Below are 24,643 nucleotides of genomic sequence, written 5' to 3' on the forward strand. Positions count from 1 at the left end.
TTCCATTTCCTAATCATATCAGGATAATAAAATATATTTTGTTTGTATGTATGTGAGGGTATATATTTGTCAACTGTATGAGATGTAAATTTTATTGTTTTAAAACTATTGTATTATGGTAAAGGCTTTGTTATTAAGATGTTTCTTTTATTTCTTTTCCTAGGTGTGAGGGGCACATGAGTGCTGAACTGCTCCTTTCTTAAATTTCACGCAATTTCAGCATCTAACTTTTGATGCAAAAATTTCTCAATGACAAAACCATACCAAGGTGGGATTGAGCCCATCCAAAATGTCTGGCAAGTTCAAGCATAGATTAGTCCATAGTTTGTTGGATTCCATCTGTTTTGTGTAAATGTTTAGATTCGTCCCAATGTGCTTGACCATATATTACATTTATGCTGAGCTGATGTTTATTCTTTAAAAGAACACATGTATGGCAATGTTAACTGGTAATGTGTTACGTACCGGGTAACCTCTGAAAGTATAATTTTGACTTGACTTTGTAATAATCCCTTCACTTAACCTCAAGACACTTCTGTACTTTGTCCACTGAACACCACATGCATGATACATTACTTCATCAAAATATGATGATAATCATTTTGGTTTGTTCTTGTAATTTTGTCAGATCATAATAGGCTGTCAAATATCATGTCTTGCTTTGTGCAGTATATGGATTAAACCACATTACATTATAATTTTTTTTTCTCTCTCCTTGACTTAAAAAAACAGAAATGGCTGCAGTGCAATAGTGGCACTACGAATTATTTACTTCATGAAGTTCATAAATATTATGGACGTCTGGCTTAGTAGGATCTAGGCCTAGGTCAGGATACATTTTTTTTTTCATAGGATAGGCGATTTGAAGGAGATTCTCAATTTCAATTGCCCAATGCCTGTGATTCCTACATCTGGAAAGGGTTTAATTCGTTCTAGATGTGCACATATTACGTTTTTGAATAGAACAGCTTTATGGTCTTCGCTTCATCATATTATTACCATTAGCCTACTGGTGCCATAATAGGAAACACAGGCATTGGGTTCGAGACAGTAGAATGACCAGAAGAAACCTAATTTTATGTACAACCTGATGACGTTGTTACCCTAAAATTACTACAATTGAGTTTTATATGGAAAGACTTTTTCTGTAATCAATAAATAATCTATGCACTGTTCCATGCAGAGCATTTCTTAAATCCAGCCTCTTAATTGCACCAAATTATTCAAAGTTTGAATCAGTGATTCTATCGAATTTGGCGCGCATATTTTAATGTGCATTGGCATGTCAACATTCATTTTCGTTGTGAAACGTCGGTATCTAATGATACGAACGTGTCATTATTTTAAAGGAAAGAAAACTAGGCATTTAAAAGAGTAAGGCGCATCATACAACATGTTGTTGTAACAACCTAGAGATACTGAAATTAGATAGCGTACAAGTGCCTGATGTTTTGATGGAATGTTTAGTGGTGTCAAGTTTCCAAACAGCTCGTGCTATCTGATTATTTGATTGGTCAATTGCCTTATCGCCATGACAACAATTGTCACACGACACGTGATTGGTCGACAAGGTGTCACGTGCTCAACGTTAGGTTGCTTTCAAAATGGCCGTTATGTTATTGAAATGAAAACCTATTTTTAATGTTTTGATTTTATCGTTTCTATTTTAACGTTTTACTTATAACTACAGGGTGATGCTATTTTATACGTAGATATTTTCACAATAAGGAATATTTGAGTGCATTTTATCTTTTAGTTTTGATTATTTCCACCCTGTTCAGCTGTTGTAATTGGAAAGTGTACTCGACAAGATTTGAAACGAATTTTGAACACGAATAAACACATCACGGAGTTCAACGCCACTTTTATTTTTATAATTTCATCTTCCTCTTACGATGGCAGATGACAATGAGGTTATTGGCAGTGCATCCGAGTTTATAAAGGGTAAGAATTTTTTTTAAAATGCGAACAAAATCTGGTAGAAAGTGAAGTCAGTATGGTGTTTTTGAATATTGTCAGGACAATATTTGAAAATAGCCAATATATTTTAGCCATAGGCAATGTCAGCTGTCATTCCTCACTCATGTCTATTTTTATGATTTCTGTTTAAAGCCCAAGCGTAAGCAACATCTACTGGCATATATATAGACCCTTGGCTAGGCTTGAAGGGTTAAATTTAACGAGAAGAACCGAGAGTTGGTAGAAAATAAAGTTTCAAAGTGAATATTTATCTGTGGACTGAGAGTTAACTCGATTACAAAGTTAAATTGTCGACAGATCTGCAATGCAGTTTCCTTCAGTTTATCATCACAAAACCAACAATGAGTTTTGAATTAGCCCAAATTTTCACCCCAGATTTCAGAGATAGAAAGATTTTTTGTAACCAATCCTTGAAAGTGTGTATATTCGATATTTAAGTAAGATCTCCTCATTTGTTTCTTTTTACAGATCGATTGTATTTTGCAACCCTTCGATCAAAACCAAGATCCTCAGCACACACACATTATTTCTGTGTGGATGAGGAGTTGTTGTATGAAAACTTCTATGCAGATTTTGGTCCTCTTAATTTAGCCCAGTTATACAGATATTGTTGTAAATTAAATAAAAAATTAAAGGTTTGTATTTGATATTAAAAATACCAATGGTTTATACTTAAAGTAAAATTATAAGACTTTTCTTCGTAAGTTCATTTAAATCTGCCATGTTGATTTCACCATGTAGTTTGTAATTGTCAAATAAGGACAACCCATAAAAATTGTATTATATATATTACATGAGCTGCTTCCCATGCTGTTAAAGCCATTTGAAGCATATTTTGCAAAGCAACCATATTCACTAAAACTTTTGGGAATGATCATTGATCACTCAAGTTGAGATCTAATGCAAATGTAAGATGTCTTACTTCTCAATTTTCAGTCATTTTCCTTAGCAAAGAAAAAAATAATCCATTATACAAGTTTTGATGCAAGAAAACGAGCCAATGCTGCATTTTTGATAGGTGCATATTCAGTAAGTATTTATTTTCATTTTACATGGCACATACATGTCATTGAAAGTCAATTATTAACTCGTAATTAGCTAATGAGGGGATTCCAATGATCGAGTGGTCACTTAATAAAGATTATCAGGTCTCACACTTTTCTTAAGGGAGGTAACTCTATGTGTGCCTTTTCACAGCGGAACAGTACCAAAACAGCCAAATACCAACCAAAAATTTTAAATTTCAATGGTTATGTTTCTAAAATGACAAAAAGATGATGTTTTTTTTATTTTTTAATACATAGAGCATTTAATTACATTTTTTCTAACTTGCAAATATGTCTTTTAAACATGGTTTGGCTAATAATTTTTTGTACGAAAATGTGGCTAGATTATCACAATCCATTTTAGTAAGTGATCCCAAGCTTTTCTACATCATCATCCTCACACATAGAGACTCGTCTCAATATACCCTAACACAATCACTCAAGAGTACATCAATTAATTAAACAATAAACATGATTTGACCAAGAAAAATAAGCAAAGGCAACTTTAATGATTCCACAATTTGTTTTGCAGATTATTTATTTAAAGAAAACACCAGCAGAAGCTTATAAACCATTAGTAGCTGGTTCTAATCCCCCTTTCTTACCATTCAGGTATGTCTAGAAACTTTCATTAAACTAAGTACATGTATTTAAGGAATGACCTGAACATTTTTTGAGTTTATTGATGTATGAACAGAAAAGACCTGTTTACACTGTATAAATCCACGTAGCGGGTCATACATAAGTGTACGCAGGTTTTTTCTGTTAATAAATCGATAAACTGTTTATCCTATTTATAATTGGCGCATAAATACATAACATTTGAACATAACGTTAATGAACTGACTAACAATAGAGACGTCGTAGAAAACAGCCAGTCAACAATAAGTAGGTCACTAAATTGGCGCATAAATACATAACATTTGAACATAACGTTAATGAACTGACTAACAATAGAGACGTCGTAGAAAACAGCCAGTCAACAATAAGTAGGTCACCCTATTTATAGTCTACTGTCTGCTACATTATAGTTGACGGAGCGTCCGCATTGAAAGTTCAATTATTGAAAGACGAGTTCAAAATAAGTCCAAAAATTGTGATTTTGTTGATTTTTGGAGTGTGCACATTTGAGGGAATTTTGAAAATACTGTAATCATTCAGTGAAGTGTTGATTTCGGCTTAGTTCACTTCAATGCCATGTAGTGGCCACGTCAATCAAACTCAATGAAAAAGTAGCCTGTTAAGGGGCAGAGCTTAAATTTACATTCCGTTTACTCAAATATAAACCGAATGCATGTGACCACTGTTATCTAATCAAATTGCATGATACCGTGTAAACGGAATCGTGATTTAATTATTCAAATGTATTCTATAAAACTGTTCCGATGAAAATTTTTGCTGTGTCTTTTCCTTATGAGTCAACCTTAATTAATGTTTGTTAGATACGCAAAATAGTTGACAGCACTCTAACAGGAAACTTCCAAAATTGAATAACAAAAGCGTTATATTACTCTTCTTAGTCACAAATTACACCTGTCTGTAAAAATTACTACAAAAAATATTGTATAACAGTGAAGTCAATCAGTTTTCTGACTTGAACACTACCGGTCCTAGTCAAAATTTATTTTGAATTTGTGGGGTTTATAGAGTTACAATAATATGTTAAAAAATTACATCAGTTCAAATTTAATTCAGAAAAGTAGTAGTAAATATTGGTTTTTATTGCACTACATATGGCAAGTGGTGCTTTTCATTCATAAATCAATATCTCACTTTGAGAATTTCAGTAAAATGTCATAATATCAATAATACTAAACAAATCAACCTGATTCCTACTACATTGTTATTTGTACCTTCGTTAAATCCTTTTCATTTAAGAATAATTAAAGTGCTAAATTCTGAGTTCTGTCATTATCATTGACAGCTTCATTATCACAATAATTAAAGCAATAATTATATTGATCAGTTAGAACTTGTAACAATTTCCAGTCCATTATAACTGACCTATCCTACAAATAACTAGAATCAGTCATTAACCCAATTTCTAATTATATAGACCATTATTGCAGTCGGACCGGTTATTTTTCTAAAGTGAACAGTTCGTAAAGTCTACAAGTATTCATCGTTGTTAATTTAAACATGTAGACCATGTTTTATAGCGACCAGTTTATCTATATGGTATCATTGAAGTATATCTAATATAGCAGCATGATCATGCTTACATTCTGTTATTTGGCATAGATTGATATTGTACCAAAATGATTACATTTTGTTAAAAGATGAGTGAGACTCTATATAAATGGTTAAGTTTAATAATAATAACTAATGAACTTTGGGTATAAGTAGGATTGTCTCACTATTATGATATAATGAAGCTTAAAGTATTGGTGAGGGATTAATCTTTTATGGATTATTCCTTAAGATATGAATAACTTTATGATCTTTGTGAGGGCAATGTAAGACATGTGTTTCTTGTTTTAACATTTACTGGTAAGCACATAATTGAGCATAAGATGCCTTTGTTTATTTGTCTTTAAATTTTTTAAATACATAATATGCTTTTAAAATTCAACTATATAATTGTGTTAAATGTACCGGGGAGTTGAAAATATATTACAATTTTGTCATAAAAATTTTTTTTTATAACCCTATGAAATTGTCGATAGCGTTTCTATGATAGCTCCAATATGTTGACCAGAAATAAGATTTATTCAGCAATGAATATTAAAATAAACAATTATTCTAAATACTGGCATTGCTCCAAGAAAGAAAATATCTTAATCAAAATAAGGACAGTATATATTTAAATGTCTCTAGTCTTCTAGATCTTATAGATTACTTCAATGATCTCTAATGGATCTAACTTGAAAGTTGCCCTTTTCTATGATTTTTTTTATATATAGTATAGAATCTGAAGTAATATGACATGTTACATCCTTTAAAAAGAAAAACCAGTTGATTTATTTCCTGGTTAAATGTCTGTTTTATGATTTATGTTGTGTCATGTGTTTAAATGACCTTAGGTTCAAGACAGGTTTTTGTGATGTTAATTATGCACATGTATTCATTTTTTGAAATATAAAGTTAGCAGACTTAATATTTCACCATTTTTAGTTTGATATTAAACCATTTTCAGAGGTTGATTTGAGTCCTCAGAAATACTACTAATAGAAATATACGAAAATCCCATTTTTCCTTTAAAATATCTTAAACTTGGATTTCTCTTTCTTTATGTCTTTTGTATATGGCATAGTCTCAATAACATATTAGAGGATTAATATAATTTAACTCAATAACATTTTAATTTTCTAACTCTAATTCTCTATACACATTGATTTGAAGGCTAAAATTTGTAAGGCTTAACGTTGTGTTTGAACACTATTAGCTTCTTAGCTTAAACTCAGCTAAAAAATCCACTTTTCTAAACCTATGATTGATCAAACGGATGGCAAAATTGTCCCTGTAATGTAAAACCATGAATTTATATATAATAAGTAAGGTAATAGATTTAACATTTCAATATGTCCAATGGTCTGGTAAGTCTATTCAAGGTCACCCAATTTAAATACATTGTTGCTATATGTAAGGTAGGTCAAGTATGTTGACATCTTATTTATAGTAAACTACACAGTTGAGGTAGAGTAGAAACTTAAACAATAATCAACATGTCAGTTAATGAATTGCAGAGAAAAAAAATACTTTGATGAAAAGTTGTCAGATTTGAATCATATCGAATCTAAGAACAGAAATAAATACATCCAACTTTATAAATGCCCTTTTGACTAACAATAAATTATCTGTCACTTTTGCAAGTAGATCAGTTTTGAAGTTCTTTTTTTTAAGGAATTATTTTGATCTGTCATACTTTCACTTTCAAAGTCTACTTGACAGGAAGACACAAATCCATTTATGTACAATGGATGTATGTATATTTGGATTATTTTTCCTCACACTATAGTATCAGTGGGTAAAAAATCTTATTGAAGTAGCTGGCATAGGCATTTGGTTACAATTTCCAAAATGAAAACTAATCAGGAACAAACTGACCAAAGTTAGTGGATATTTATGCCCACCAGGAAGAAGTCATAGGTTGTATTGAGTACAGTTAAAGTAATATGATGAATAGTAATCAGTCAGCTGTTAAAACTATTTTAATACCTGTGGGATCTCTTAAAGATAAGTTAACCCAAGGTCACAGTCACAGGTTTCTCAGTAAACTCAGTTTAAATTCAAACTAGTCAACTATTGCTCATAAATTCCTTTTCCTTTAATTTGGACGTTTCGATGAAAAGTTTTGATAATTGATTTTCATTTATTTATGATTTAATGATCCAAAAAGTTATAAATCTTGTTCTTTTTAACAATAGGCCATGAACTATACTTTATCAATATTCAATATTCATTTTGAAATTACAGTTTTGATTTCAGTCATAGATAAATTGAATTATCACCTAAGAAGATGAGGATACGAAATATCAAAAAGTTTAATTATTATATTTACATAAACAATTAAACTGTCAATTCTGTTAAACAGTGTATGTCATCCCTTTGCATTTTTTGTTGAGGTATCCTCTAATTAAAATGTGAAATTTAAGGTCCATATTTCAAGGCCACTGTTTTTAGTGTCAGTTAGACGCGACTGGAAAGTACTGTCTTGGTTTGTACTGTTAAATTATATAAATTGAATTAAATATGAGCGTAACAAACAGTACATAATCTTACTGATAGTCTTAGAATGACATTATGTTTAGTACAACACACTTCCCTTCTAGAAATTAAAAAAAAAAACAATTTTTAGTCCAAAATGATAATCTCTGCTGGTTGTTTGATATTATTATCATTCTAAGACTTTCAGTAATGTTTTAAAAATGATATTCCAAATTTTAAAAAAAAATAACAAGTAACATTTGATATCCTGATGAAGGGGAATATATATTCTTTTCTTATATTTCAGAGATGCTTCCTTTGGTCCTTGTACATATAATTTAACATTATTAGATTGTTTACAAGCAATTAGTAGGGTAAGATATGAATTTCAACTGAATTAGAAGACAAATTTTAATGAATGATTGCAGTGTAACAGAGTAAGCTATGAAGTCCAATAATCATGGGATACTTTTAGGGCAAATATTTCTAGTATTATAATTCTATGGAATGTGAATTTGAATGGTTTGAGTATGTTACCATAGGATATGAATGTTAATTCTAAAATATTGAATTCTGAATTCTATTCCAGGCCTTAGCAAATGGATTTTTTGATTTTGAAAATTTTGATGTAGATGAATATGAGCATTATGAGGTAATTCTTTTGTTACTTTTGACTTTGAAGAAGTATGAACTGTAGTCTTTGAAAAATAAAAAGTCAAGGCATATTAATTGTCTTATTAATTGCAGAAGTAACTGATAAAGCTTCCAGCTGTATTAGTCATTAGTTGAATAATGCATTACAAATTGAAATGTTATCATCTATAACCAGTGCTTTATTCAAATGAAGCCAGTCAGGATTTTGTACTCTCATTTATCTTATGTTCTTGTTAACCCACAAGTATATTTACAGAAAGTTGAAAATGGAGATTTTAATTGGATAGTACCAAATAAATTCTTGGCTTTTTGTGGTCCTCATGCCAAATCCAAGATAGAAAATGGTAATTGTTTTTAGATGCCTGAAAAAGACCCCTGCTGTGAAAATATTTTATGATGTATTTGTTAAAATTTGTTTCAACAGGGGTCTGATTATATTGCATGTATTTCTCCAGTTTTCTTTAGGTTATGTCAATGATTTTGATAATTTTGGTTAGTGTTTATAAGACAATTGAATTAGACTGAAAATAAGTACAGTAATGATAAAGATTTATTCTGGAAACCAAGTCATTAAGTTGACATTGAAATATACTATATCCTGGTACAGTGTTTACAGATTTATAAACAAACCTGTTTTCACATAAATTATACAGTACTTTATCAAGTGTGATCTTCTAATTAACAGTGAAAATGTAACAAAAGTGATATTTACTTTTAACATAAAAAAATCTCTGGGCTTGAGTTTTCCATTATTTACAAACATAATCAAGAATGTCAGATTTGTTGATATAACCTGAAAAAATACCTTGAACTACCTTCTATATATGTCAGACTTGACAATAGTGGGTTTACCACTGAATTACATTAAACTGTTTGTGTTTATTTTGTACATGACTTTATGTATACTTCAAAGTGTGTGGCAATTTAAATTAAGGCTTGGTTCAAAATATTTTTATTAACCTTGGAATAATAAAAATAAACATTTTGAATTGAGTGTTGAGGATAGCAACCAGCAATACCTATATTAATAGCAACATCAGCCATAGATGTGCCATAAAATCAAACCAAAATATAAGTTGAAATGCATTCACAATCTTGATTTTGAATCAAATTGTCAGAGAAATGATAGAATAAAAATCACCAAAATCAAGTCAGATGTAAAAAAGGTAGTTCAAGTCTGAAGAGATATCGCATTCTCTCTGAAGTGAGTGTGAGATATACTTTGTTTATTTGTTCTTTGCATGATATTTGTTATTCTTAGCGTGTTGAAAATGGTGATTTGAACTGGATTCTACCAGGAAAGTTTATAGCCTTTAGTGGGCCTCACCCTAAAACTCGGCTTGACAGTGGTATGAAATAAAAAAACTTCTGTAGTAAAATTAGTAGTTTATTTTACAATTTTTATTTTATTTTTATACGCCCACATGAATATGTGGTCGTATATTGTCGTCGCCCCTGTCCGTCGGTCCGTCCGTCCGTCAACATTTCTTGTGAGCACTATAGAGACTACAGTTTTTATCTGATTTTGATAAAACTTGGTGTGATGCTTTAGATTGATAAGATCTCGGTCAATTTCGAATTTGACATATTTTCGATGAACGGTCTTTGAGATATTGCCCTTGACTTAGAAAGCCTTGAAATTTGTTAAAAATAGTTCGTGAGCAGGATTGAAGCTACAGTTTTCAACCGATTCTGATGAAACTTGGTGTGATCATTGGAATTGATAAGATCTCGGACAAGTTCTAACTTGACGCATTTTTGATGAAAGGTTTTTGAGTTATTGCCCTTTACTTTGTACAAACGCGTCAAAATTTGTTAAAAATAGTTCGTGAGCAGGATTTGAAGCTACAGTTTTCAACCGATTCTGATGAAACTTGTTGTGATCATTGGAATTGATAAGATCTTGTACAAGTTCTAACTTGACGCATTTTCGAAATGTTTTTGAGTTAATGCCATTCACCATTCATCCAAAATTTGTTAAAAATAGTTCGTGAGCAGGATTTGAAGCTACAGTTTTCAACCGATTCTGATGAAACTTGGTTTGATCATTGGAATTGATAAGATCTCGGACAAGTTCTAACTTGACGCATTTTTGATGAACGGTTTTTGAGTTATTGCCCTTGACATTGTTAAAATGCGTCGAAATTTGCTAAAAATAGTTCGTGATCAGGATTGAAGCTACAGTTTTCAACCGATTCTGATGAAACTTGGTTTGATCATTGGAATTGATAAGATCTCGGACAAGTTCTAACTTGACGCATTTTCGAAATGTTTTTGAGTTAATGCCATTCACTTACGAAAAACGCGTTAAAATTTGTTTGTGAGCACAATAGAAGCAAAAGTTTTCTGATGAAACTTGGTGTGATCATTGGAATTGATAAGATCTCGGACAAGTTCTAACAAGAGATATTTTTGATGAACATTTTTTCAGTTATTGCGCTTGACTTTGTAAACACACGTCAAAAGTTGTTTTTTGCCCTTGATTAGAGCTGTGTGATTTAATTGTTTGTTGTATTTGGGTTATTGATATTGAGTTTAAAAAATTTTGTGGAATTATTCAGCATGAATAATTTCTTCAATATGAGAAAATTCGTACTTTAGTCACTAAAGACTGTTTTATTATTTCTGACAGCTGCCAGTGGGCGTATGTTACCTTGCAACGCAAGCTATCTTCCTCAATGATAATAAAAAATAATCCAAAAACAGATTTGTTTCTTTTATTTTATTTTTACTGCTGTTTTACAATTTCCTAGTGGTTGTAGTTATTTTTATAGAGAACAAATCTGAAGAATTCTTTACGCTAGAGTCTTTAACTTTATCAGACCTCATGGCTCTTGTTTGACAGTTTTTCAGCAAATATAACTATTTGATGTCAACTTTTCTCTCTTAAGTTGATACTTTATATAGTATTACTTTTCAGTAAAATAGCTCTCTTTCTTTTATCATTTTCAAATTAGTATTAGTATTTATTAAACTTTTAGAGAAAAGATTTTCATAAACAAAAGCATTTATTATTCAAAAATTATATGTATCATATGTGTCAATCTAAATGTGTTTTGTTTATTCTAAAATGTTATATAAATACACAATTCCTTTGGTCTCATGTTATTTTGTTAAAGTATTTGTGAAATGTTTTTGTGTTTTAAATAGCTGGTTGTCACAATAATTTAATGATCATTATTTTTTTAGGTTATCCTTTACATGCACCAGAAGCTTACTTTCCATATTTCCGTAAACACAATGTTACACATATAGTACGGTTAAATAAAAAGATATATGATGCTAGAAGGTTCACTGATGCAGGCTTTGATCATACTGATTTATTCTTTATTGATGGCAGTGTACCTAGTGATAACATTGTCAGACAGTTCTTAGAATTAGCAGAAAACTGTGATGGTGCCATTGCAATTCATTGTAAAGGTAAGATTTTGTCCCTGTTCAGAATGAAATCATCGGGGGATATATGTAAATATGGAAATCATGATTTTGTAAGTTTATTGAAACAAAATTGTTTCAATATGCCTTCACGAAACATAAGCTTCTCATTGAGTCTTTCATTCCTTTGAAAATGGCAATCTGGTTTGGCATCATAAACTTAAACATAATTAATAAAAATTGATCTGCTGTTAAAATTAATATTGTTCTCTGTTTTAGCTGGTCTTGGTAGAACAGGCTCATTAATATGTGCATATATAATGAAGCATTATAAAATGACTGCAGGGGAATGTATTGCATGGAATAGAATCTGTAGACCAGGTTCAGTTATTGGTCCTCAACAACATTTTTTAGAGGAGTAAGTATCTTCTACTGATTAACTGTCTATCTTTCTTACAATTTGAAAGAAATCTCTTAAGTCCATTGCTATTCAATTTGTGTCAGTGAGTAAGCTTACATTTTCATGCATAATAATTCATTTGATGATGAACATTACACATCCTCTTTTTACTGATTCACTTTTAGATCAAAACCATCTAATTTTTCAGTCTAATCATCTCAAAAACCATGTTCTAAAAATAACTAAATTGTATAAATTGTAGAAAACAGGCATGGTTATGGATGCAAGGAGATCTATATAGAGCTAAACAGAAAGATAGATCACGAGGTATAGAAAGACAAGGTTGTGTCTCTAAGTTATTAAGTGGTGTAGATGATATGAGGTTACATGATGGACAAGAGAATGATCAATATTACAGTAATTATACTGATATGGTATGTTTTGATTTATTTAAAAAAAGTTTATCAGATGTGTAAATTTATGTAGTTTAATAGGATTGTAATAAGGTTATTTAAACTGAATGATAAGGGATAGCAACGATTTGCATATTCCAACTTTCAGTCATATGTCTGTGGTTCATTAACATTATTACTAGATGGTTTTATACTATGTTATTCCAATTTAGTTGACACTGGTCTACAAATATCAATGCCAACACAGTTAGTGTTAGATAGATAAGACAGTAAATTCAAGCCAAAAGTTGGAAGCACTCATACTATACTAAGTTCACTAGATAATATTAGTTAGATTGAAAAGTAGTGGTAACTAATTTTGTAGTAGCCCAAAACTTGATCCATTGAAAGTTTAAACCAATCTTGACATCTTCTGTTTTATATTGTAGATTTATTCTGGTCCAATAACTAGAAGTTCTATCATAGAAACTCAAGGTGATAAGTTAAACCAGATTAAAATGATGAGAAAACATATTAGATCAGCTACCACTGGTACTGTTGGGTATGTTATCTATTTACTTTATCTTGTAAGAAAATTTGATGCCTAAGATTGAAAGATATACCTTATGCAGTGATGACAACTTATTTATTAAGGGTTCTGTCTTCTTGCTGGTCTAAGCTAAACCTTGTCACATTGATATTTTGAGAATTATTTTAAAATCCTTGCACAGCAGTGTCAACTGGAATAATGTGGCAAGACGATTTCGATAAGGTCACTTGACTTTCTCTTACTGAGAAATGGTTACCTTTATCTAATTAAAGTTAAGTTTAGATTTCTATGGTTTCTTTAATGTTTTGTGTTAATTTCAATTTCCAGTGGTGATGATATGAAATCTCATAAACGATCAACTACAGGGCCCATGAGATCATCTGGTTCAAAGAGTGCGCAAGGTGTTTCATCGCCTGTGAAAACATCGAAAGTTTCGTCTTCAGTGCTTGCCCACAACCAGGCAAATACTAGTACACACAAACGTAGTACCAGAGTTTCACCTGGTTCATCTCCTAGTGCCAAGAGGTAAGCATCCATATACATTGTCATCTGCACTGAATTTTGATAAACAATTCCAATGATAGGTATTATGCCATTTGTGTATTGGATTGTAAAAGATTTGAAAAAGTATTTCTTTGCTAAAATTTGCATGTACCATATTAGACTTGTCATAAATTATCTCAGTGCAGAATATTTAACATTAAAAATTTGATTACTACTATTAATTAAAAAATAACATGCACAAAGCACATGTTTTATTAAAATAATAGTAATAATACTCGATATTAAAGCATTAATTAAACAAATTTTGTCAAACGTCTTGGCAATGGTATTTTTAAATTATCAAAATTCATTTACTTAAAATGAAAATTTCATTTACCGGGTACTTAGTGAGAGCAAAACTCATGACCAACATATTATGGGGGCGCTCTATCGGTGAGTTCTGCACATCCAGGACTCATGGAATCAACCGAAAGTTTAATAAAAAATATTGGAACAGGTTTCACGCAACCTGTGCGGAAAGAAATTGTAGACGGAGATAAAAGGGATAACATACCATTTTAGTGAAGCCAGAATTAAAACAGACAGAACTAACCAACTGGGTGCCAGCTTTGACAGAATTAATGTTCAGACTCATACCCCTTTTAGGTTAACATCATTGACATTAAGGTTATTTTGATCATGTTTCATTTGTAGAAAACATCAATCCTATAGTCTAAGGAAAAGCAATAATTCTAGGTAAAGATATATTGTATTGTGTGTAGTGGCCTTTCATTTCTTCAGTATCCTTAATTAAACACATTCAGTTCCCCCAATAATTTGCTTTTAGTGTGATCAGTTTATATTTTAGATGTATTTTTATACAGGCTGTGTATTTATTATTTAGGAATGATCATTGTTACTTCCCCTTTATAATCATTTTTGAATTATGTTCCACAGTAATATAATCTTCACCATTCAATTTTCTCTTGGGTTAAATGAAAATTAGCCCTTGTTGTTTTTAAGATTATTTACTTTCTATCCCTTTTAAAATTGCACTAAGTTAAAACAATGGGAAATCAATTTAATGATATTGACAGTGCTAAAAATTTCTTTCTTACTGCCAATTGTCTGTGCAATTTGAAATATCAAACCTCTTAACAAAATGTGCCTTTTGAACACTGTTTTTGGTGTCATATAATATTTGAAGCAGATGACATTGATGTTTTATGATCGCACTTTGAAGTAGTTTCTTCAGTTGTCAGACAGTGGTGACTTGAGATGTTCAAATTTCTATTGGAAATATATTAAAATTTTTTGTTGTAAAATTGTAATAATATATATAGAATACTATTTCAAATTGGGTAGAGTGCAGGACTTAAGACATTTATTTAGAAAAAAAAGACTGGATTTGGAAGCCTCTCTGAATCCAAAATTCGGCAACTGACACTGTTGTCTACGGAGCCCCTAAGGCGCAATTGTAAACATATTTATTTATTATTTCGTTTAAACGAATTAATTAATAAATATGTTTACAATTGCGCCTTAGGGGCTACGTAGTTGTCAGTGTTTTAAGGAAGGAAGTTTCCATTATTAGAATGTGGTTAATCAAGACTGTAGTCAAGATTACATACGCATAATGATGCTGTAAGATTGTTATATTAGTCTATTTAGTATTGTTTTAACTCTCTCACATCAGCATGTCACTATTTAGTTAATTATTATGTTTTTACTAATTTATAAGTCCTTCTTTTAGTTTAGAAATATTAGAACTTGAGATGACAAACACTACCTTGCAAGTTTACTTTGATGGATGGTTGGTAGCATGTTCTTGTCAAGAAACTGTTTCTTATAACATTTACAGCTAGAGATCAGTGAATGTTCACATAAAAAAAAGCAAAATGGTGACGAAATTTAAGAATGTCCTGAGATATCCTCTGGATGGCTCATGATATACTCTTGGTCAAATGACCTTATAAGCTTCAAGGCTTTCAAAGTGCCAACAAAAATAATTGTTAATGATCCACTAATTAAAGAAAACTGACAAACAAGCTGATCTGGGATTTCAATATTCAGAACAGCATTTACCATTGTCAGTGTCATATAATATTCTGTTTCAAAAATTCTACATTTGACTTACGCTCTTTGAAGAGCATTTTCACAGTACAAGATGAACCAAAATCTTTTCACATATTATCCTAATGATATTACCAACATCCATTATGACACTGTTCCTCTCAAGATCTTACTGCAATTAAACAAAAACTAGCCTGAATGTGTCTGAAGGTAATAAGGAATGCTGTTATGTCTTGAATGTCTTAAGTAATGTGTGTATTTTATATTTTTCTGGCTAGCAGCTCAACCAAACTAGATCATCGATATGATTATGGATACTCTTCTCGGAATAGATATTCAGGATCTTCAGATATTTATAGTAGTGTAGTTGATTATACGGCTTCTTGGCCATATAAGTATCATTTACGCTCGGGATACTCTGTAAGTTAACAATATGATATGGCTTCTAATTTGTGCACTTGGTATTTTTCTTGCTAGTATTATCTGAACATAGATTAAGTCATCTTATTTAGATAATTTCTGTTCTTTGAAAATTATTAGAATTATTGTTTGGGCGAAAATCACACTAGTTATAAGTTTGAACCCAGCATACCTACCAGTTCAGGAATTAGCTCTTGTAGTCCTCCGCAGTACTTTATTCAGATTTAATTTCAATACAACTGGTTCAATAATTGTCAACATCACTTGATGTCACTCTGAAATTTATTTTAATATCAGGTTTTAGTTAGATTCAAGCAAGAGGAATATTTTAAAGAAGCCCTGTCATTTAAGATAGAAGCTTTAATGTTACTAGCACCCTCACTGTGTGTTTATTAATAATCTTTCATTTCAGACAACCTTTTATTCTGATTGTGTTACTAATATTAACTTCTACTCTTTTTATATGCCCACATTATTATGAAGACACATTATAATGTGGTCCTATATTTTAATCGTCTTGTTTGTCCGTCAGTTCGTTCGTTCACATTTGGCTCGTGCTCACTCTACAGGCTACAATTCTTCACAGATTCTTTTGATTTTATTTTGTGGGTCAATGTCATCATGAAGATGATCCCTATTGATTTTCGTGATGATCTGATAATTTGTCATCAAAATATCGTGTCTGACTGAGCCTTTTCAATCTATTAGTTACATTGTGTAACTTGTATCACTCTACAGGCATCAATTCTTTATGGATTTTTGTATGTCCACACGTAGCATGCACACTCACTCTACAGGCTACAAACAATGATTTGTACTTGCAATCAAACCCGCTGGTGGGCGTATGTCATCCTGCTTTGCAAGGCTATCTTTATCTTCATTGAAATATAATATTGTAGGCCTATTTATTATGTTATAATTTATCTTTTATTGAAATACTAGATATCATATATGCATTCACATGGTCAACAATTGACTGTTATCTCACTAGTAAATTGTTGAGAAGATTAGGACCCTTCTTTTCATTTTTGGTTTGGGCTTTTTCAATAGATTTCCAGAAGACCTGAAACCATGCAGGGGTTCAGTAATTTAAAATCCCTTTTGGAGGATCCATAAAGCTAATGATATTATCTTTGTTATGGTTTTAGAAATTTGAAATATCCAGTTTTTGTTATGTTTTGTTGTAAATTTACACTTGCATTTATCACTTAAATACTTAGTTCTCCAACTGTTCGTGTAAATCTTAGAGCAGAGGAGCTTAATTTTAGTTTCCCTATTTTTTCATTGACCTTACTTACTCATGAAGTTTATTTTTCATTTAATTTTTGCACTGTATGAGCCTTCATTAATGAAATTGTGTTGGTTGCAAGTTATTCATATCTCTGCTGAAATTGATTTGAATGTACTTTCAGTTAAGATATGTATTTCTAGCATCAAGCATATTTTTTGTAGTATGTGTGATGATAAAGTAATTTTACTTGCATATTAATTTCATTCTCTCTTATAGTCGGACATTTCACTTCACTTCACCTTTACTGAAATTTCATTTCTTAGCCAAACATTTCATATTAATTTCATTTCAAAGCCCAACATTTCATATTACCTTCACTTCAAAGCCCAACATTTCATATTAATTACCTTCACTTCAAAGCCCGACATTTCATATTACCTTTATTTCAAAGCCTGACATTTCATATTACCTTTATTTCATAGCCAAACATTTCATATTACCTTCACGTCAAAGCCTAACATTTCATTTTACCTTCACTTTATTACCCAACATTTCATTGTACTACATTCACTTCATAGCCCAACATTTTATTGTACATCCCCAAAATCTCATTGTACATTCACTTCAGAGCCCAACATTTCATATTAATTTCAATTAACACAAATGGCACTTTAATTGATGTTTTTATCTGCTATTGTTTTATTACTGACATACAATTTGATGTCTGTTGTTAAAATATTTGTGAATTAAAAGGAAGAAAACAAACCAGGCTAAATACGTAAAATTAAAAGAATAATTACATGAACTACAAGGAGTGGGGAATAGATAAATACATGAACTTATTTGTTATTAAATAAATTTCATGTTTGGGTGCCAGAAAGTATGTTATTTTCAATTAAAAGAAAGTTAGAAAATAAAAAGTCTCATCTATTTTCAGTATTGGTATTGTTGTGTATTTTCAGGTCGGTTCCTCTTACTCGTAGCAGTAAAACTCCACCAATCCGATGATAAACCACACTGGAAAGTAGAAGATGTTATTATAAATCGTCGTGTGATTTGATATGAGGCCTTACAGAATTAGTTTTTGTTTTATTAATTTTTACCGGTATTTTAATCTATAAACCTATTTGTTTTATTACTTGTTAATAACCTCTAGATTGTTTTTACTTGGCAGCTCATTTGCCAAAGCTTTTAGACATAATATTGCTCATAATCAGAATGATAGCACACAATATTAGTCTTTTATATTGTTAATTTAAAAGAAAAGTCAAATCAGAAAAATCGTTTGACACATTGTCTATTCAAATTAGTTCAGCATTGTTCAATTTTCAATTTGATCAAAAAAGAACATTATTACAGCCAATAAGAACAAGTACAATAATGGATGTCTATATTGGAATGGAATAAGTGTCACTGGGTTGACTGACTGGTTTTGTGATTTATTGTATTTACAGATTTTTAAATTGTAAGATAAAGAGCTATTTTAATTACGAGATCAATCTATAGTTGATGTATTGTGCACTATTTTAACAGTAAAAATATTTTGTTATTAATTACAATTTATTCAGAATTTATAATAATTTGTAACCTTCAATTGTAATCCATATTATATCAATTATGTCATTACTACTATTCAATTTTTTAACAGAACATATTTATATTTATTTTATTTTATGGCACATGGCAATGGAAGTTTACTACAAACATTTGAACGATAAGAGAACACTTTTTTATAGAAAAACATTGAAAATGAAAATAAATGACCAAAGCTTTTAAATTGTGAATTTTTTCAAGCCATGAAATAAATATGCGTTTCTTCTGGAAAGAATCACTAACAAATTTTAGAATTTGCAAATTTCTTTTCACATGTTGATATCTTTATGCTTCAAATCATTAATAATGTTTATATATTTCTTTAACTTTTGATTATGTCAAAACTTGTTCAATATCTGATGTTATGTAAACCTTTCTTAATCATGGCTCAAGACTACTAAATTATTTTTGGAAAATAGAGAACACAGTTACTGTTTGATTCACTCTGAATTTGTATTATTGATAAGGACAGGTGTATTACACACTTAGATGTAGAGATTTCACTTTGCTCCTAATTTCGATTTTTCACCGGAGACAAGAGTTATCTCTCTTTGACAAGTTAGAACTGTGATATGAGAGCCTTACGATCTTCAACCAAAAAATATGACTAAACGTTTGTTACAAAGTTTGAAAAAGTGCTTGTGTCTGGTGCCACTGAAGACATAACTAAAAATATTTGTGTATTTTTATAGTAGATTGAGATGGTTTCTAAAAAATGAACTTTGTTTGCTCAACAGCATGTGTGGAATTCTTCCAATGCGATGAATGATGTTCAGCATTACCTTTTAAACTTTTATGGTCACAATATGTCCTAAGAAAAAAAAGCAATAGCATGAAGGAGCTCAATTTCCTTCGTGATAAAAGATCCAGCCTTGCACGATTTATCTCTTTCCATTTACAGTCAAAATCTGTAGTATATTTTTTATGAAGAACAAATATGCTAAACATAAAATCATGCAAATCTTTGTTTTGTAATAATTGTTGTGTATAGATAGTTTTAAAAGATCTGGAAATCTTGTAGATTATTTTAATAATTAATGTATTGTTTTAATTATTGTTCATAGTAACAATGTGTGTTCTTGTTTACATTGGAAATTATATTGTGTACTTAAGTTTCAAGTAAAATACATTTAAAACATGTATTGACCAACATTTATATAGAACTTAAAATATTATATTTCTGATAAATGAAAAATTATCTTGATATTTTCAATCAAGAGTAGTATAATTGCCGATGTGATCAGCAAATCAACTTTTGCCAATTTGTGGTTTATTCTGAATCTCAAGAGATATAATATTAAAAAGAGATAAAGGTACCTGTGTAAATTTCAATGTAAATAAGAACAAGTGTACAATTGTATATATATATATAAATGTAAGAAAATAGTAATATATATGTTTAAAGTATTGGTCTCTTTCTGAAAGGATCTATGGACTTACTGTTGTGTAGTTGGGAGCATGTCAAATCTGGTCTCTCTTTATTGGGGGCATTCTCAATTTTTGCAATTGCAATGAGATAGTTATAAGCAATTGTATCAAAAACAAAAGTTTCATGATCATTGAACTCAAGCATTTATCTCCAGCAGATGTTAAGAAACTGAAGTGATTAAACAATAAAGCATTGCTCTTGGCACTTTCTAACAGTAATGATTAAAGATATGAATGTATTGTATTTTGTCCCGTCTAGTATTATTTGATACTATTTTAGATTCTTATATCTTAATCATAATAATATATTGTTCTTATAGTTCTTTAGTTTTTATCATGACAAAAATATACTCTTCAGTAAATTATTTTACCAAGATATATTAGACTTATTCCTTCCTTGATTTTCTTGAAAACCTTTACCACTCAAGGTAACAACAAGGTTCTTTTTTGAATATCAGTCACATAGCCACAGATTTGTTAGCCAGTATAGAATATTGGAAATGATAGTCACATGGACCTGTTAGACAGTATAGAATATTGGAAATGATAGTCACATGGACCTGTTAGACAGTATAGAATATTGGAAATGATAGTCACATGGACCTGTTAGACAGTATAGAATATTGGAAATGATAGTCACATGGACCTGTTAGACAGTATAGAATATTGGAAATGATAGTCACATGGACCTGTTAGCCAGTATAGAATATTGGAAATGATAGTCACAGGGGAAATTAATATTGTATATGTAGTTTAATGCAATGAAGGGGAACGGAGTTATTGGGCTACATAAATATAACAATACCTATTGTCTACATTTTACACACGGTCTACTGTTTGACCTGATTTTGTCTGGTTAGATATACCGTTTTTCTTTTGGAAATGTAAGAAGTTAATTTTGGTATGGAATGATAGAACGTGCACTAACCGTCAATACATTTGACAGTCAATGCAGTTTTGAATGAATTCTGGTATGTAATGTTATGTTATACTATGTGTAATGTACATGATTGGCTTTATACACCTATAATGAAATTGTTATAAAGCGTGAAATAATGTAATTTTACAGCCTAGTTTCTTTTTGAAGGCTGTAGGCTAATTATAAAGTCGTCTAGCAGGCGGGAATTATGTACAGTTCTCGCCGACAGTCTGAAAATTATATACACAGTCAAGTAACCTAATTTCGTGGTAACCTATTTTTCGTGGATTTACGGAAATGTTTAATAATTTACAGGAGCGACCATGCGCGACCTCCGCATTAGCTTGTTTTGATAAACATGGATTGTCTGCACAATATCAGCTAGTAGAATGAATCCAGTAGTTTCAAGCAAGGTAAAATGTATTAATGTATACTTTGACAAATACAAAATGGCGGATTTCACTTAATACCAAACGTCACCTTTTTTTTTATCGGCCGAATTTCTTTATAATCCCAAGCGGTAATCGGATTTCCAAGTTTCGTCTGCTAGAATGTAGTCCAACGAATGAAGTCACGTGATCAACTAGCTGATTTCGTGTCAGCAGAAAATTTCTATGGAACACAAAGTAGACTATATTCTTATGTTGTTTCAGTGACTTTTAGCAATAAACCACGCTACGTATCTTATTTTGTCAGTCACTATTTTCTTTTTAAAATATTGGTTCTTTGAAGGAATTGTCACTAGTTATAATGAATTGATATCAAAGATAAATGCTAAAAGAAGTTAATTATACCATCCGGTATCCATACAACGTGTTTTTCTAGACTTATTGATAGATCAAACATTGTACACGAAAATAGGTGACGCATTTTGCCGCCGTTGCCGAGTTGGTTGCTCATGAAATATGGGTCAAAGTGAAGGATTCATAAAGAAAATCGAAATAAACCAATTTTGATTATTTTGTAGAATATCTGAGGAAACATCTAAGACATAAAAAAAAATCGCTTTTTTAACTTTGATGAAATTCGGTGTTGAATCCTTATATCAACGAAAATAGGTTACACCACTGTATGAATTACTGTCCCTACTCCCATAAGTAATTTCATTTCGTTTCACCTCGACGTCGAATTTCCTGGTTATTTTGATAGTTTTATTGGTATGATATAGAGTTCATAGCCGATAATGTTATTTTGATAGTTTAAGTGTTATGGTGTGGAATCCATGAATTTTGATAGTTTCATTGTTATGTAATAGAGTTCATAACTGATAATGTTATTTTGATAGTTTTATTGGTATGATATAGAGTCCATGTCTAATAATAATGGCTATTTTGATAGTTTTATTGGTATGATATAGAGTCCATGTCTAATAATAATAGCTATTTTGATAGTTTTATTGGTATGATATAGAGTCCATGTCTAATAATAATGGCTATTTTGATAGTTTTATTGGTATGATATAGAGTCCATGTCTAATAATAATGGCTTTTTTGATAGTTTTATTGGTATGATATAGAGTCCATGTCTAATAATTATGGCTTTTTTGATAGTTTTATTGGTATGATATGGAGTCCATGTCTATAAATAATGACTATTTTGATAGTTTTATTGGTATGATATAGAGTCCATGTCTAATAATTATGGCTTTTTTTGATAGTTTTATTGGTATGATATGGAGTCCATGTCTATAAATAATGACTATTTTGATAGTTTTATTGGTCCATGCCTGATGTGGAATCCAATTAAAGTAATTTTGATGGTTTTGTTGTTATGATATGGAGTCTAGGCATCGGAGGACTCCATCGGAGTTTTTGGGAGGAATGAAAGAGGATGAATGAATATTGGTATATGGGACCTTGGCTAATAGCTCTATTTGGATAGCTTCATATTAATAATGGTTATAAATATTAAAAACGTTAGTGTATGACGGTAGACATTAGAGTAGTATTAACTTGTTATGGTTTGGCGACAAGTTTTATTATCTGTATGTCAACAAGACAATTTTGTCCTTCAAAACTTAAATCTGTTCGAGTCGCTACTATTAACTATTTGATAACTGTTTAAGGCAATGGACAAACAATATTTGGAGAACGTTTATGTTGAAATAAGAAATTTCAAGGTAAGTTGTCATATATTAGAGTAATACTCGCCCAGGATATGTTTGGCTTTATTGCTGCCATAAATACCGTAAAAAATATGACAACAAAGCGTTATCTCTTTGCGCAATTCGGTCGATAAGGTTGTTAAAGGTAGAATAGTAAGACTTTTGAAATGTGTTAAATTTTGTCAACAAAAGGGACTGAATGTATATCTTTCAGAAGGGTATATAGTTCATAGTTCATCATCTGACGATTCCCTCTCTGGTAACAGTTTAGACTGGGGTTGAGATTCTCCCTTTGGAGCGAATAAGACTTTGGCGGAGGTGCAAAAAGTATCAGGGGTGAATAAAAAAAAACCGGAGTGAATGGCCAGAAAAGGAATGAATTAGTATGAGACGTTAACAAATGTTGCTCCATCCTATAGTGGTTGAGAAATACCCGAGACCTGCTACCTGTGCTCAAAAGCTATTATTGCCATAACTTCATCATATCTTTAGTAGAATGTGGGTTTTGCCCAAAAAGTGCATGGACATAACTGGAGACCTGCGTCTGAAACTGTCCAGAATGATGCCGGACATTAAATCTTTGATCAAGCTCTTGAGCAGTCAGGGCTCACACTAAAAAGTCATTATCAAAATCTGACGATATCAATAATAGATTTTATTTTTCGTAAAAAAGTGATATTCAATAAATGTGAATATAATTATTTAGAGGTGGGGTGAACAGGGCGAAAAAGTTTGAGGAGCACTGGTTTAGACACTCTTGGAATTTCGTTTCTATACACTTGCAGGAAATGACGGACGATTAATGTTCGTCGCCCCACGCGTTCTCGCATATTTTTTTGTTGAACACTCTACCAGTGTTTCAGTTCATAATCTTTCATGAATATTTTCTTGAAGTGTTCTTCTTTTTAGTATAAATTAGTCACTTGGAACCTCCCGCCATGCGCGTTTTAAAAATGAAAGTAGAAGTCACGTTTACACCAGGGTGTGAACGATTCTTTTCGTTCAAACAGAGAAGTGGTGAACATCGTACAACTTGGTGCTGGAACACATTTAAACTATAGCAGCACGCATGTGATTCACAATTATCAACCAGTAGTCACAGAACCACGAGTACATACTCTATCAAGCTGTGACTTGAGACTACACCTGTATAGGAGCAAAATAAGGACAGAACGAGTATCTTAAAGGTATCATGTAGTCTTATCTTTGCAAATAAAGCTGAATGCAATCTACTTGTGGAACGATGCAGGATTCGTACTTCCGGTTTGTCTGCAAATAATAATGTTAATGTCATAATATCTATTTAAACGGCGAAGAAAACCTAATCTGTTTAGAAAACCAATTAAAC

At 31.1% G+C, this 24,643-nt stretch overlaps 1 protein-coding gene across 1 annotated transcript; it reads left to right on the forward strand.

Annotated features, from left to right (window-relative positions):
* Positions 1–1,625: 1,625 nt before the first annotated feature.
* LOTGIDRAFT_208144 (hypothetical protein) lies at positions 1,626–18,497 on the forward strand. Its single transcript, XM_009045487.1, has 14 exons — positions 1,626–1,944; positions 2,449–2,615; positions 2,917–3,009; positions 3,559–3,638; positions 7,981–8,047; positions 8,263–8,325; positions 8,584–8,671; positions 11,517–11,747; positions 11,982–12,120; positions 12,365–12,536; positions 12,944–13,056; positions 13,372–13,569; positions 15,882–16,020; positions 18,214–18,497. The coding sequence occupies exons 1-14, from the start codon at positions 1,896–1,898 to the stop codon at positions 18,232–18,234; spliced, it is 1,620 nt and encodes a 539-aa protein (XP_009043735.1). The 5' UTR covers positions 1,626–1,895; the 3' UTR covers positions 18,235–18,497.
* The last annotated feature ends 6,146 nt before the right edge of the window (positions 18,498–24,643 follow it).

This window comes from Lottia gigantea (assembly GCF_000327385.1).
Source record: "Lottia gigantea unplaced genomic scaffold LOTGIsca_1, whole genome shotgun sequence".
Classification (NCBI taxonomy): Eukaryota; Metazoa; Mollusca; class Gastropoda; family Lottiidae; genus Lottia; species Lottia gigantea.

Bases quoted from the DNA above. Each gene is read 5' to 3' on its own strand.
- LOTGIDRAFT_208144 (XM_009045487.1), top strand. From the start codon at position 1,896: ATGGCAGATGACAATGAGGTTATTGGCAGTGCATCCGAGTTTATAAAG. The intron at 8,048-8,262 runs GTAAGATATGAA...ATTCTATTCCAG, and splicing joins GTTTACAAGCAATTAGTAGG to GCCTTAGCAAATGGATTTTT. The intron at 8,672-11,516 runs GTAATTGTTTTT...TTATTTTTTTAG, and splicing joins CAAATCCAAGATAGAAAATG to GTTATCCTTTACATGCACCA.